The 16,394-nt window shown below is 31.6% G+C and overlaps 1 protein-coding gene across 1 annotated transcript in view; it reads right to left on the minus strand.

Moving 5' to 3' along the window:
- The window catches only part of LOC139501276 (uncharacterized), a 163,805-nt gene that overhangs the window by 93,877 nt on the left and 53,534 nt on the right, over nucleotides 1–16,394 (minus strand). The window contains exons 66-88 of the mRNA XM_071290312.1: nucleotides 15,650–15,823; nucleotides 15,000–15,212; nucleotides 14,682–14,724; nucleotides 14,336–14,499; nucleotides 13,473–13,643; nucleotides 12,752–12,961; nucleotides 12,245–12,287; nucleotides 11,469–11,632; nucleotides 10,760–10,933; nucleotides 10,181–10,433; nucleotides 9,531–9,709; nucleotides 8,956–9,138; nucleotides 6,560–6,815; nucleotides 6,004–6,167; nucleotides 5,462–5,638; nucleotides 4,727–4,979; nucleotides 4,123–4,286; nucleotides 3,584–3,769; nucleotides 2,856–3,108; nucleotides 2,223–2,386; nucleotides 1,787–1,966; nucleotides 969–1,227; nucleotides 350–513 (exon numbers count right to left, since the gene is read on the minus strand). Coding sequence (XP_071146413.1) covers nucleotides 350–513; nucleotides 969–1,227; nucleotides 1,787–1,966; nucleotides 2,223–2,386; nucleotides 2,856–3,108; nucleotides 3,584–3,769; nucleotides 4,123–4,286; nucleotides 4,727–4,979; nucleotides 5,462–5,638; nucleotides 6,004–6,167; nucleotides 6,560–6,815; nucleotides 8,956–9,138; nucleotides 9,531–9,709; nucleotides 10,181–10,433; nucleotides 10,760–10,933; nucleotides 11,469–11,632; nucleotides 12,245–12,287; nucleotides 12,752–12,961; nucleotides 13,473–13,643; nucleotides 14,336–14,499; nucleotides 14,682–14,724; nucleotides 15,000–15,212; nucleotides 15,650–15,823 — 4,191 coding nt within the window. The remainder of the gene's footprint in view (nucleotides 1–349; nucleotides 514–968; nucleotides 1,228–1,786; nucleotides 1,967–2,222; nucleotides 2,387–2,855; nucleotides 3,109–3,583; nucleotides 3,770–4,122; nucleotides 4,287–4,726; nucleotides 4,980–5,461; nucleotides 5,639–6,003; nucleotides 6,168–6,559; nucleotides 6,816–8,955; nucleotides 9,139–9,530; nucleotides 9,710–10,180; nucleotides 10,434–10,759; nucleotides 10,934–11,468; nucleotides 11,633–12,244; nucleotides 12,288–12,751; nucleotides 12,962–13,472; nucleotides 13,644–14,335; nucleotides 14,500–14,681; nucleotides 14,725–14,999; nucleotides 15,213–15,649; nucleotides 15,824–16,394) is intronic.

The following is a 16,394-nucleotide window of genomic DNA, read 5'->3' on the forward strand; positions in this document are numbered from 1 at the left end:
TCACAGTCCATCACATGTATGTACAATGCTTAAATGAATTAAACCTGTTGTCCAGTTATTCTTCTTTACTTTTTCTCAATTGTTCTAAAAATCATTTGTGCAACCACTTTTTAAAGCAAATGATCTTACATTATTTGATTAAGTAAATTATTTCAAAATGCAATGACTGGTCCTAATTCTTTGATGGGAACTTTGTGTTAGAAACATAGTGATGAACAGACACACAACGAATAATTATTCCTTTTATGTCAGTCTCATTGAATTCATTTCAGTTGATAGGAAGAATTCATGTGACTATCATAAAGGCTTTTTGTTTTATTTCTTTCTTAACATTTTTCTGAAAACCTACCATTTTGAAGGAACTTCTTGTCCCAGTCACACACTTTCTTTGGTAGTCTGACTTTATCAAAGATATTGTAAACAGTTCCACATGGCTGATTAGCCTCCCAACATAAACTCAGTTTCATAGAAATCAGGAATGCAGGCTCAGCATACAAGTCATGGAGAACAAAACTGAAAAAATAATTCAATTAATCTATACAACAAAGCCTGAAAGTAATTCCTTCCATAGATACAAATTAAAATAAAACAACAGATTTTGTTGTGTATTATACACACTTTTTTCACCAAAGACATTTACATATAGGTGATAGAGGAGATGATTGTTATACAAAGCTGTAGACAGTTTTTATTCATTATTTTTGTATAAAACCACTATGGCTAATAATATAACATGCAAAGTAAAAAACACAAAGGAAGCTTATACCATGTCAAAGTACATAATGAGACCTAAACCTTTCATATTAATAAAGAGTTTGATGGTACGTCAAGGTTAATATTTACCACAAAAAGAATTGTTCAACAAAGCACTGATTTTTAATGGTTATGATTTTTCCTCAAACTATAAAATTTAAGTAATTATTTTAATTTACCTCAGTAAAAAACAAACCCTTAAATAACTAAATCACCTCATTTTTAAAATTCCATTTAGGTCAACATGAGTCAATTCTCCCCATTGATATCCTTTAAGTGTTCTTTCGTATTGTTGACGTTCAATTCCAACTTTCAACATGTAGTCGCACTGCTCTAGTCTCATATAGAATTCAAATGTTTTACTGATGAATGGTACGTCTAATGCACAACTCAAACCACGGCAGGTGCTCTCAAGATTACAGGATATAACAGACTGGTCCATTTGAAGGAGAGTTACAGGGGCCTCAGTACACTCTGAAAGATAATGGTGTATGATAACATTGATAGATAGTTTGTTTGATGTGGGATATTACAGACTGGACATTAAAAGGAGAGTTACAGGGGCCTCAGTACACTCTGAAATGTAATGTGTATGTTAACATTGATAGATATTGTTTTATGTGAGATATTACAGACTGGACCATTTGAAGGAGAGTTACAGGGGCCTCAGTACACTCTGAAAGGTAATGGGGTATGTAAACAATGATGGTCGTTGGATGTGTAATTTTACAAATCATTATTTCTTAATATAGGCATTAGAAGATAAAGCAACCTCTCTCATTTTTAAGTCTTTTTTTCTGCAAAGGTATTTTTTAAAACTCTCATGATTTATTATTCACCCACTTTCTAATCCTTACTATTTTTTGTTTGTTTTTGTTTTTGTTTTCTTTTAAATTACTTCAATAATCCACCAAATCATTAGCCTAACCCCACAGGGATACACAACATCCCTTTTCCCCCCATAATATTCCTCCCAATTAGTGTAATTCTTAACAGCACAAACAGTGGTACAATTTTTGTTGAAAACACTTACCAGAACTCCAACCAAGATATGCTGCTGCATATGTACCAAAGGGGTCATCTCTAGATACCATAGGACTGAGTAAATATTCTCCTATCTGTGATGCCTCCATTAGGGAAGACACTGCAGAGGAGTCTAAGTTAGACCCTGGTGTCAAAGAATTGTCCAAATAAAATTGATTTAGGGACCAACCTGAAAGATAATAAAAAAATTTATAAAAACTTCTGCAATGTCCTTGAAATATCAAACTTCTTCTGCAATGTCCTTGAAAATGTCCTTGAATAAAAAATCGATTCTGATATCATTAATACTATCAAGCTATTTTAATATTCAATTTATAAATTTTATTTATAACATCAAAGGATTAATTCAGATTTAAGCTTAATAAATCTAAATGATCAATCTTTAACAGATGAATTAATAAAGCAATATAACAATAGTTTCATACTTGGATCTGGATAGCCTCTAAACCATGGACAAACCATCTTTGGTAATTTTGTATTTAGTACTATTGTATCTTGCAGGTCACATGGTGTTGGGTCATTGAAGCAAATCTTGACCTTCATATCCACAAGATAGACCATTTCACCAACCAAATCTGTTATTTTGTACCTGTTAACAAATAAATACAGAATATTATGTCTTTTATCTAGAGTTTCATATTCATATTTAAAGAGTAAAAATAATAGCATATACAATTTAGAATGGAAATGAGGAATGTCTCAAAGAGACAACAACCCGACCAAAGAGCAGAAAACAGCCGAAAGCCACCAATGGGACTTCAACACAGCAAGAAAATGATGCACCTGGAGACATGCTTCAACAGGCCCCCAGTAAGAAATATGTGTACTAGTTGCATTATAGATTAAAAATATGCCAAGTAGACTCTAATAGTGATCCCAACAATATATTTAAATAAAGAGTGACAAAATCATTGATATTTTTTCTACTTAAGCTTAATATCAATCTGTATCTTACACATCTAAGTAAATTGCAAATATTCAAAACATCAATACCAAGAAAATATAAAGAAAATTTTTTGGACTTAGCCACAAATGAAAGAAAGAACAAATGTACTCACTCAATTTCAATTACTCTGTCAATATGGAAATACTGTGTCGTCTCAAAAGTAAAGGTGTAGAGTGAAAAGTCAAACTGGTACTTTTCTATACCAATGTCAAGTTTCTGTGTACATGGATCCAGTTTGAGGAAGACATTGAAGTTTCTATCAACAGTTGTAGAATGTAGACAACATGATATACCAGTACATGTATCATACAAGTGACAAACACTGTTACTTCCTAGTGTTGGTAGAGTTACTGCTGATGTACAACCTGAAATATAAAAGTGTACTCAGTTTGAAATAGCTGCGAAAATTAGCTAATAGTGAGTTGCAAAACCTTACATTTTTTTTGGAAAAACAAATATTTCCATTTTAGCTTTGCAGGTCCATTTTCTGGTAACTTCTTTTCTTTCATTTTTTCATGCGACACCAAAATTTTGACATAATATAGACTTTTCTTTCTAAGTTCTATTGAATTATCAGAATAGTCTCTATATAAAGCTGTGTACAAAAGCTTAACTTAGACAGATTTTATTACTTAAAAGTATTCTGAACTGCAAAACTACAAGAAAATTTCATGATGGTGGACATAATTTTTTTTTATTCTTTTGTATTTTGCAGTTGAAAGTGGATTATTATTCTCAAAACTTTTTAAAGTTTCTAGTTTAGTCTTTGTAACTTCATAATGCAAGAAATATGTTTTGTTGACTTAAATAATCAAATTCCTTTCAGTAATCTTTAATTACCTGAGTCTTTTGTCCAGCCATTAGTTGGAGATGAATACATTGGATCTGACATTTGACACGTATCAACTGTTGTTTTCAGTAAACTGGCTACTCCCAGGTATTCCAAGAGTTGTGAGGATACTAATGAGTTCAGTGGTGTACTTGTGGGATATCCTTGTCCGGTCAGGTAGGAATTCAAATTGAATCCTATAAAGAATTTAATTGTATTTCAAATTAAACAGTTTTAGGAATTAATGAAAACATATTGAATTATCCATCTGAAAGGTTAATGACAACTTAAAATTGATGTTTAGTCATTAAATGCACTCTTCCTGAGGGATATGAAACAGTGATAATGCATTTTTTTTTTACCATTTTACTCAAGTATAGAAATAAAACATTTGTATTTTACCAAAAAAAACTTCATATCAAAATGCTTGCATTGTCTTAATAAATATCCCAAATTAAAGTTTCTGTAAATATTTAAGCTTGAATTAAGTTTTACAATAGCATATCATAAAAAAATTTGTCATGTGTCAAGTGTTGTAAATTATACAGACCTGGTATAGCATATCCTCCAGTCCAGTCACATGGTTGTTTAGGAATCTTTACTCCATCAAATACAGTGAAGGTATAACGGCAATCTCCAACAGTTTCAAAACATATACTGATCGTCATGTACAACAAGTAAACCTTCTCAGCTGTCAACTCCTCTGCTTTGTACCTAGAATATAAAATGATACAATATGAAAGATTGAAAAAAAATTAAAGGAAAAATCTTAAAGGACATGAATTTTCAAAAGCCTAAATAAGAAATGGTTCTATAATTTTTTTTTTGTATCATGTAAAAAAAATATTTCCAAGTACTATTCAGATAATTGTTAATTGAAATCACAAAAGTTTCACACATTTATGTCACACCTGTGACACAAGATCTAACAATTGTTGATGTGACTTATGCCAAAAACAGTGAACTAAACTTTCACGCAAAACCTTGTCCAACTTCAAACATATCAACGTCTCTCTGATGCTAAAACATGAGGTATTGTTTCCAACTGCAAAAAGAAATCCGTTGAAAAACCAACGTTGTTTCAATTGTCCAATTTTTTACATTTGACTGATAAAATAGTTATTTTATGTATAATCATCACTAGAAAAACTTACTGTAGTCTGAGTAAATTGCCTAAAGTGACCGTCTGCCAACTGCCTTGTGTAAATTCCAGTAATGTAACATTGATATTTCTTTTCTCCAGTCCAATACTGACAGAGTAGCTACATGGATCCACCAAGACGAAGGCTTCCAACTTTCTCCCCAGATAACCAATGTTAGAACAGCACTGGGCACCAGTACAGTAACTTGGTAACCTACACTGTGTATAGGCTGGTAATTGTGGTAGTGTTATAAGTTCTCCGCAAGCTGTAAAGTGATTGGTAAATATGTACTTACAAATTAGTATGTTGATGATAGTGCATGCATATTAGGCCCATCTAAATGTGATATGTTAAGGAACCCTCCTTTAAAATAAACTGACATTCTAAGTCATTTTTTTAAAGGGCTTGTTCACAAGGTAACTGCTCTCAGGAATACATGTCATCCTACCTGGACACAAGAAGACCAATGTTTGCTTCAATATATACATGTAATTTTGAGCATTTGGATATCTCTTTGGTTTGTACTCTAAACTTTGTTTTTTTACTCTTAAGTAAAGTATGCACTATATTTATTATTATTTTTATATGTATATGAAGTCTGTCAATTAAAACTGTTTGCTTTTTAAGTTTTAAATATTTAAGTCAAAAGATATTCATAATTTGTAGCTTAATTATTTTATGTTGCAGATTTCTAAACTCCATATTTAGGTATAGCATGAGATTACTTTCTCAATGAACAAACTTTACCTGTTGAATCCCAACCATTAGCTAAAGCTCCAGAATAGCTTGATAAGTCACACTGTGGATCTTTTTGGAAACCTGCTATTCCTAATTCTTCCATCAGTAAGTCGACTGCCCAACTTGGTAACTGATTGACATTGGTGTTAACATCTAACTCACTCATGTAAGACACCAATGAGAAATCTGTAAAGTTCATTAGAATATCAGTACAAGTACTACAATTAGGATTTAGATATAAGCATATACAAGTAAATTCAAATATGTTTTTTGTCTGTCAAATTTTACCAACAGAGAAATATTTAAAATTATCTCCTGGTCTCCCGCCTCTTAATGAAGTTGTCTTATTAAAAAAGGAAATGAATGAATTTTTGTAAGTACAAATCTGTCAAAATCATTAAAATAAAATATCAAATTATCCTTTTTTTAATTTTTCTAAATTAGGGCTGTTTCAGAAAAAAAAAGTTCTAACCAGGAATGGCATATGGCTGAGTGTAGTTACATGAAGATTGGGTAACTTGACATAAGTCAGTACTGTGTGTTGTACTTACCAGGAATGGCATATGGCTGAGTGTAGTTACATGAAGATTTGGGTAACTTGACATCCGTCAATACTGTGTGTTGTACTGCACATGGTCCAGCAGCAGAATAACAAACTTCAATGTCCATGTTAACTACAAATACTCTCTCACTCTGGTAGTTCACTACTTTGTATCTGAAAAATAGGGGGGATAAAACTTAAAACCTGTTGGATTTCGGAAGGATGGTAACAATATATGCCCATTCACTGATTGAAGCCGCATATAAAAAATAAAACAATCTTTTTTTAACAGAAATTGTTTTATTAAAATAAAAATTCAAATACTGTCAATATACCTTTCAAAAAATATGCATCCATAAATTTTGAAAATTATTTGTCCTTATTTTACTACAAATTGGAGCTATTAAAATAAAAAAAACTTTTATAGTGTCTGAAAGTGGGGTTGGTAGAAACATTTTATTATAACTTGAAATAACCCCTAAAAAAATATAAAATGACAGTTTTACAAACATTTTTTTTAAAGATGAAATGAAATGTATCAAATTCAATGTAAGTATAGTTCTTACTTAATATTAACAAGTCCTCCAAAGGAGAAAGTATCCTCTTGTGCGTACTGGAAACTATATAGGGATATAGTTCTGTTGAAATTCTCTACACCAACTGTGAACTCCTTACTACACACATCAAGGTCAGCATAAACTCTGAAGGTCGTATCTAACTTGGCAATGTCAACACAGCAGTCAATTTTAGAACAGCTATCACCAAGGTTACATACAATACCAGAACCAGGCAATGTGGTGAGTGTTGGTGCATTCTGACATCCTGTTGTAAAAATACATGTATAATTACAGAAAGTCGTTTTGAGGACATTCTTGAAGACCAAACCACACACTCAGGCTAATAATTTTTAAATTTATTAAAACAACTAGAAAAATCAAAACAAAACTAGAGGCTCTAAAGAGCCTGTGTCGCTCACCTTGGTCTATGTGCATATTAAACAAAGGACACAAATGGATTCATGACAAAATTGTATTTTGGTGATGGTGATGTGTTTGAAGTTCTTACTTTACTGAACGATTTTGCTTCTTACAATTATATCTATCATGAACTTTGCCCATTAGTAACAGAGAACTATATTTGGTAAAAATTTACATAAATTTACCAAATTAATGAAAATTGTTAAAAATTGACTATAAAGGGCAATAACTCCTTAAGGGGTCAATTGACCATTTAGGTCATGTTGACTTATTTGTAGATCTTACTTTGCTGAACATTATTGCTGTTTACAGTTTATCTCTAACTATAATAATATTCAAGATAATAACCAAAAACAGCAAAATTTCTTCAAAATTACCAATTCAGGGGCAGCAACCCAACAACCGATTGACCGATTCATCTGAAAATTTCAGGGCAGATAGTTCTTGACCTGATAAACATTTTTATCCCCTGTCAGATTTCCTCAAAATGCTTTGGTTTTTGAGTTATAAGCCAAAAACTGCATTTTACCCCTATGTTCTATTTTTAGCGGTGGCGGCCATCTTGGTTGGTTGACCAGGTCACGCCACACATTTTTTAAACTAGATACCCCAAAGATGATTGTGGCCAAGTTTGGATTAATTTGGCCAAGTAGTTTCAGAGGAGAAGATTTTTGTAAAAGATTACTTTAATTTACGAAAAATGGTTAAAAATTGACTATAAAGGGCAATAACTCCTAAACGGGTCAACTGACCATTTTGGTCATGTTGACTTATTTGTAGATCTTACTTTGCTGAACATTATTGCTGTTTACAGTTTATCTCTATCTATAATAATATTCAAGATAATAACCAAAAACAGCAAAATTTCCTCAAAATTACCAATTCAGGGGCAGCAACCCAACAACCGATTGACCGATTCATCTGAAAATTTTAGGGCAGATAGATCTTGACCTGATAAACATTTTTATCCCATGTCAGATTTCCTCAAAATGCTTTGGTTTTTGAGTTATAAGCCAAAAACTGCATTTTACCCCTTTGTTCTATTTTTAGCCGTGGCGGCCATCTTGGTTGGTTGACCAGGTCACGCCACACATTTTTTAAACTAGATACCCCAAAGATGATTGTGGCCAAGTTTGGATTAATTTGGCCAAGTAGTTTCAGAGGAGAAGATTTTTGTAAAAGATTACTTTAATTAACGAAAAATGGTTAAAAATTGACTATAAAGGACAATAACTCCTAAACGGGTCAACTGACCATTTTGGTCATGTTGACTTATTTGTAGATCTTACTTTGCTGAACATTATTGCTGTTTACAGTTTATCTCTAACTATAATAATATTCAAGATAATAACCAAAAACAGCAAAATTTCTTCAAAATTACCAATTCAGGGGCAGCAACCCAACAACCGATTGACCGATTCATCTGAAAATTTCAGGGCAGATAGATCTTGACCTGATAAACATTTTTACCCCATGTCAGATTTGCTCTAAATGCTTTGGTTTTTGAGTTATAAGCCAAAAACTGCATTTTACCCCTATGTTCTATTTTTAGCCGTGGCGGCCATCTTGGTTGGTTGACCGGGTCACGCCACACATTTTTTAAACTAGATACCCCAATGATGATTGTGGCCAAGTTTGGTTTGATTTGGCCCAGTAGTTTCAGAGGAGAAGATTTTTGTAAAAGTTAACGACGACGGACGACGACGACGGACGACGACGGACGACGACGGACGACGGACGCCAAGTGATGAGAAAAGCTCACTTGGCCCTTCGGGCCAGGTGAGCTAAAAATAAGACAAAAGTTGAATTATGACAATGCAATCTTCTAATGAAATACCATCAAGTATTTTACATATTTACTGATGTAGGTTAAACTTTGAACAAACAATGCATGTACTTCTAATTTAAACAATATGCATTTGTCCACCAAAGTTGACTGGTGTATGACAGATGCCACGTGCACATAAAGGTGTATATAATATTACCTGTACTAATAGCCCAGCCTTCGGAGTTGACGGGTGAATAAGGCGAAGCAGATGCCACACAGTGGTTAGGCTCGAGATAATCTTCAAACTGTAAATATCTTTCAAGTTCAATGACGACAAGTTCTGACAAAGGATTTGAGTCTGTATAACTGTTAGTTGATAGCCAGGTTGTCAAGTCAAAACCTAAAATAATGAAAATCATAGTCAAATTTCTTAGAAACAAGAATGTGTCTAATAAATCAAACATAAGACTAGAATGATTTAAGAATTTTATCAAACAGTTCTTTCTGTTTTTGATAATAATATTATAAAAAAAATAGATTCTACGTTGGAATTCTTTTCATTCCACATGTTTTAATTCAAATTGTTATGTAAACAAATGTTTTTCTTCAAGCAATGTTGGAGCTATTGACAAACTTAATGGTCATATTTCAGATAAAAAAAATGGACACGTATATGATGCATAAAATCTCCATTAATGTTGAAAAAAATTATAAATAAAAAAATCATAATTTAATCATTGGTGAAAAGCAATTGGATGAAAGCCATTATAACAAAACTTTTAACTTTCTTACTTGGATTGCCAGAGAATGCAAATCCATTATTCCAATTACAGGTCTTCTTTGGTAGTTTGACATTATCTAATACTGTATGTTTAACATCACAACTGTCTCTGTCTGAAGTCTCCATACACAGACCCATGTCAACAGATACCAGGTACATTCCTTCACTGGTTAAATCATGGATCACATAGCTGGAAAATAAATTAATAAGGTAAGAGTAGGATAAAACTAGAATAACTATAGGTTATACTAATTGATCAGAATGTCCTGCAAATCTGCAAATCTTCATGTAAAAAATTTACAATTTACAAAGTTGTTTCCACAAAGTGCCTTCTGGAAAGTATGCAATTTGGTATAAAGTGTCCTTCTTGCTACAATGTGAAATCATCCTAATCTGTTATTGTAAAAAGTTGGATTCAAGTTGCAGTTAAGACTCAAAAGATGGTTTTGATAGGTTTCATAATAACAACCTACACAATCAGCAGCAACTTATTATTTTTGTTGATTTTATATTCCTTTTAGTAGGTAACAACATCTGCTTAAAATATGTCTCCCCTGTGTAACCTTAACACTACTTTAAACTATTGGAATGCTGCCTACACCCAAATGTTACCCTACTAAGTCTCAATTCTGCATATTATTGTCAGAGGCAAGAAACTTACTCCATTCTAAGTCCTCCTTGTAAGGCAAAGGATTGAGGTTTTCCCCACTGGAACTGTAACAGGGATACAGTAGTCTCCATTGTCTCAATGCCAAGAGTGATTTCATATGTACAGGGATCCAGTTTCACTGTAGACTGGATTTTCTTGTCAATATATCCAATGTCAGAACACATAGTAACTGATGTACAATCTGATTGGATGTTCAATGATACGTCTGCTGGTAGAGTAATGGAGTCTTCAAGTTTGCCACATTCTGAAAAACAAATATATACTAACTTTCACAAATTCATACAATTGCATTCATAAGTTTTGCCTTTTTCCTATAAAAGTTCACATAATATTTTTTTCTAATCAACTCGTACAATTTTGTCATTTTTTTTTATCATGTCACATTCAATGAGTATAAACTTGAAACATAACATACTTTTACTTTGATGACTTTACTGCTTATATAAACTTTCACATGAAGAACTGAATTCACACATATTTAACACATGCCATCAAAATTGAAGTTGAACATCATAGAACAATTGAAAATGGTTATAAATATTCTGATATAAACAGGAGCTATGATCTTACCATCATTCAGTCTACCGGTAGCTGTGGTAAAAGGTAAGACAGCATGATCACATGCAGTTACTTGAAGGTAGTCACTGATACCAGTATCTTGTAACAGTTTGGTTGTCGTCGCTGATGGCAATGGATCAACTTTAGCTTGATTCTCAGCAAATAAAAAGTTGTCCAGTGAAAATGCTATAAAATAAATATGCATATTAGAATTACAATAAATTAGAGTACATATGTACATCATCTACGTTTTGAAATACTGTAAATTCAGAAATGTTTGAAGTATTCTTATAATTGCCAAAATTACAACAGAAAAGGTTTCGCCGAAAATTTAAAAAAAAACTTGCATTCTAAATTTTAATAGAACTATTTATATGCATTATTTTATGATTGTATTTGTCAATTGTTTAATAATCACAATAATAAATAAATAAACAAAATAATTTCTGAATTTTAAGTACAATAAAAATTTAAATGGCACCCCTTATTCAGTGATATGTTTGAGGTATTGCTTAGATCTTTTAAAAATAATTGCACTTACAATGTTAATTCTAATGCAACAACATTTGTAACCTTCATTTTGATTGGATAACGTCACTTATTTACATGGCATAAATTGTGAAAAAAGACTTCAGACAAACATATCATCCTAAGTTTCAATACAATGGAGAATACACAAATCAGACCATTTAAAAAGAGTTTACTAAATTTTAAAACATACCTGAATCAAAGAAAGTTGAACCCGTGAAGCAATACTGTTTAGGAAGCTGTGTACCACTGAACACGGTCATTTCAAAGTCACATGACCCTGATGTTTCAAAACAGATCTTCATTGTCATATCCAACTGGTATTTTCCTGCAGACTGTAGATTTGTGATTGTATATCTGTAATATCATATAATATCATATCAATTCTTTATCCTTGTATTTCAAAGTAATATTGTAAGGGTAAATAGTTCTATATGTTTTAATGGTTAGCTTAATGGCAAGGATTTATGTTCCAAAAAGGGAATTTTTCTTTTTTTTCTTCCTTTATTCATTGATATGTCTTATTTTAATTAACTCATTTATGGTTTATTCCAGCAAATCAATTAAAAATATAGCAATAATTCATTTTTAACGTTTTTATCTATTTTACTCTGATATTTTTCTTCAAAATATTTTCCTCATGCTTCATTTTCAAGTATGTCTCCAAAACCGCAAACAGTTTGGGTTGAATAAAACACAATAAATTCCTTCCCCTCCCAATTTAGATGTGCATAAAGAGTGAGAATCTCAGAATTAATTCCATTGGAGTGTAGATGCATACCAGTCATTGGAGAATTCTACTTTTGTGTAGGCAGTGTATAGTTACAACTCTTTTATTTTAATAGCTTAATGTAGAAAACTTGTCAAAACTGTTTAGATAAAGTACAATATTTTTTGGGAAATGCTTTTTCCTAGTTTTCCAAGAAATTGTGATCCGATAAAGATTAACATCTACTTCAAATATCTTACGTGAGTCTAACAACATTCATCAATGTCTTTGTCTCTTCAACTCCTACAATTGAACAGATTTTTTTTAAAAGAGACTGTTGTGATCAGATATCATATATATTTTTAATTCATTCATAGTGGTCAAACAGCAAAATACAAACATAGTGACATAAAATCAATAAATTAAGTCAAACACTTTTTTTGCACAGCAAGATCTGGTATCAAATTGACATTAACAAAATACACCTTTAGACCTCATACATATTCCCTTAACAAGTCCCTAGCACAGAATGGAATAGAGCTGAAGTATAAATGCTGTTGAACCACTTTTTTTTATCAGATACTAATTTTCCTGAATTTTTACAACAGGGTCTTTGTATCAAAAAATGTTTCGTTATTATTAAAATTGAAGTCACTTGATTGGCAACAAGTTTGTAAAACTATATCAAAATATTATCTTTTTCTAAAATATTGACCACTATAATCACAAGTTTGTAAACGATTATTCAAAATAAGAAAGAAACTTACCGAATGCATATCCATTGAGATCAACTGTTTCATATACCCTTTCTATACCAAATTTAAGTTTGTGGTTACAAGGATCCAGTTCAACAAATGAATGGAAGCCTTGTTGCAGGAAGTCAGAGTACATACAACAATCTACAGCAGTACACTTATCATGAATGTTACAAGCTGCATTGGCAGGAAGTGTTGGCAAGGTAACGTCTGCTGCACAATCTGTGAAAAGTATATTTTTCAAATTAAAGTTGAACAAATCTTATGAAAACTACTGCTTGCACAACACTACACTATCTTCCTGCACTGTGGGTGAAGGGCATGGTGTTCCTAAACAAAGGATTGTATTCAAGGATATGTGAATTAAGATAGACAATTCTGAACTATTATCTCCCTTTAAAATGGAGTCAAAATCTGTGAATTTTATAAAAATGGAAATCTCTCATTTAGCTTACTTAAATGATTTGCTGAGTTTTTCATGCAAAAAGGTTCAATTATATTCTAGATCTTGTCAAATATGTTTTTTTTAAGTTGAACTTTCCACAGAATATAAATGTAGTGACACAATAATTATGATGAAACTTGTACACAATAAAAGTACAAATAAACTGTTTTTTTTTATTTTTTGGGGGAAAAAAACCTTCAACATGAGCATTATTAACTATGATTAATGAGGTCAACCATTCAGTGGAAAGGTAAAATCACTCCTAAGACATAGCAGTAACCACATTACCTTTTTGCCACCTTTCTGCACCAATTGGTGAATAATCAGCCACTGCACAGGGTGTTCCCAAAATATAGGAGTTTATTCCAAGTAAGTTAAACAGATCAGTTTTTTCTTGTGAGGTGAATGTCTGTCCAGATGTTTTACCAATACTGGTCAGGTGACTAGCCAATGAAAATCCTGAAATTATAACAATAATTCAATCTTTAATAGTGACAATCAAGTATGAAATACAGTGTTCTTTTGTATTGGGACTAACAGGTGATATACAGGAAAATATGGAGTCTAAAAAAAAATACATTGTTCACTCTGATGACTTTTTGATACCAAAAGCATGTGATACTAAAAGCATACTATAAAACTTTAAAAAAAAAAGTTCTTAGGTAACGCAGAAAAAAGTTCAGAATTTTTTGTTGATCAAGTTCTTCAAAACTAGTATGCTGGTCTTCCAAACCATTGACCTCTACTTTATGTGTATCTAACTAGCTATAAGTGTAGTTTAAAAACATATTTATTGTGATTAACAATGACAAAAGGATCAGATACAAATTTTTCAATTTAGCAAGTCTTCTCCATAACTTACACCAAGACCTCTTTTCCAATTCAATACCCCTAAACTTGGCTGAAGCTCATGTTTTCTTAAAATCATTTGATTACAATTATCAATTATTTCTGCTGAGGCCACAATCAAAACACCGAAAGTATATGACATTATGGAATAAAATGGTCTCATATGGGATTGTAATCATCAAATAAAATAGCAAGATTTTTGACGCAGACCTATATTTCATATTTTACTCTCTTCAAATAAGTAATATTTCACAGAATCTGGTAAATCAAATGGAAGGCACATAAAATATAAGTCACATTACCTGCTGTTGAATATGTCAGATTCCAAGCACATTGTCTCCATGGGATCATTGAATCAGTAAAGACATCCATTTCTATCTCACATAATGAGGAACTGTTGAAACATATCTGGACTTTAAGATTGACTTTGTATTGACGCTCTACTGGGAAGTTCTCTATTTTGTATCTGTAAGACAAATAATAATAATACAGGCTATTCAATGAACAATGAGACCACAGATTTTTTTAATGTATACTTTCCCAAAAATGGTGTAAAATTACCCACATTTTTTTGTGAACATATGCTAATTTTGGTATTTTTTCCTGTTTAAAAAGTTTTGTAGATTGAAAAAATTTAATTTTACTTACGTCAACTTGACCACTCCTTTCAAATTGAACTTTTTCTCCACACCTGTAACAATAAACAGAAAATTAAATTCAGCAAAAAAACTTCCAAAAAATCAAAAAATTCTACTCTTTTATTGTTGGCAAATTATTCAAAAGTTTCACAAAGTTTCAAAATTTACAAACAATCTTCAATATCAAAAGGACATGTTATAATTTTTTTTTTATTAAATGAAAATGTACGTACAAAGATTTCTTTCTCTTTTTATGAGGAGTGTAAGAAGGGGACAAAGGTTAAAAAGGGATCATTAGCTTAACTATGAATGAAAAAAATATAATTACCAAAAATGGTGGCATCAGTCAAATCTAACTTTAGACTAAATCGTTCAATGCCAATTTTGCCAATGTTTGTACAAGGATCTAGGTCAATGTATGTATGGAATGGACGTCCCAGGAAATCAACGTCAGAACAGAAATCAACAGCTGTACACACTTCAGCAATGGATCCTACTGACGAGGAATGGAGTGTTGCCATGGGAACATCAAGTGGACACGCTGTAAAAATATTTAGAATCAGTAATACATATCATATAAAGTTTCAATGTTTATTTTTCTTTTGCATTTCAATTTAAAAACTTATATTCTGCTTCTTAAACTCTGAAATTAAATAATAAGGTTCTTTCCCATGTAAAACATTGAAGAAATACAAACTAATAAGTTTTCCATTTCATTATAAACTATTGATATTTTTGTTTACCTTTCAAACATAGATCATAAGTGATAGGTGCCACAGGAACTTCTTGAGTTCACCAACCCTTTTTAAGGGTTAATGCTAACAAATCTGTGAGTTTTTTTGTAGAATTGTTCTTTTGCTTTGCATGGTCATTGTGTTTGTTTTCACTTATGATTTTGATTATTTCCTTGGTATTTTCATAATTTTTCTTTCAACTATACATAAATATCAAACAGAATGCAGGGAGAAATAATTTTACCATCCTTCCAGCCAGCAACAGATGGACTGTACTTAGCTCCTGATGGTTGACACTGCGTGGGAGACATCATTTCACCAATTTTCAGGAATTCCAGTAAACTTGATGCCTTAGCAGGTGGAAGTAAGGAACCTTGTGGTAAGCCTTGATAAGTATACCAACTGTTTAAGTTGAATCCTAAAAAAAGTAAGTAGATTATTAATTGTTTGAATTGTTTGATATTATCATAATATTGAAAAAGATTTTCAATTTGTATTCTAGTCCAAATTGGTAATAGAAATAATATAAGTAACAATAAAATTAAAAATTTAAAAGTTTGAAAAAATTAAGTCTTATCAATTAGGACAGTCAGAAAGAAGGTTAGATAGTTTAAGGTGGTACCTAACACTACAGGGAGATAACTCTGTAAAATCAGCAGAACGTTTTAATGACGTTGTGTTCATATGGGAATATTAAGCTTCTCAATGATCAAAATAAGTGTTTGTCAAACTGCTATATAACCAGTGTAAAATTTCTGATTAAACGGTTGGTTCAAATTTTTTGAAATTCTTATATTTTTGTTAAAGGGTCAAAGTAAATACTTTGTCAAAATTTTAAGAAAATTAAACGAGCCAAATTAATTTTAGTTCAAGTGTTAGGTACCACCTTAATATATTTATTTATTAATTAGTATAAACTAAAGAAAACACATTTTCATTAAACTGTACGTTGAAGATCTGTGAAAATGTCCTCAATCACCTCTATACAC

The sequence above is a fragment of the Mytilus edulis genome, chromosome 13 (assembly GCF_963676685.1).
Source record: "Mytilus edulis chromosome 13, xbMytEdul2.2, whole genome shotgun sequence".
In the NCBI taxonomy this organism is placed as follows: Eukaryota; Metazoa; Mollusca; class Bivalvia; order Mytilida; family Mytilidae; genus Mytilus; species Mytilus edulis.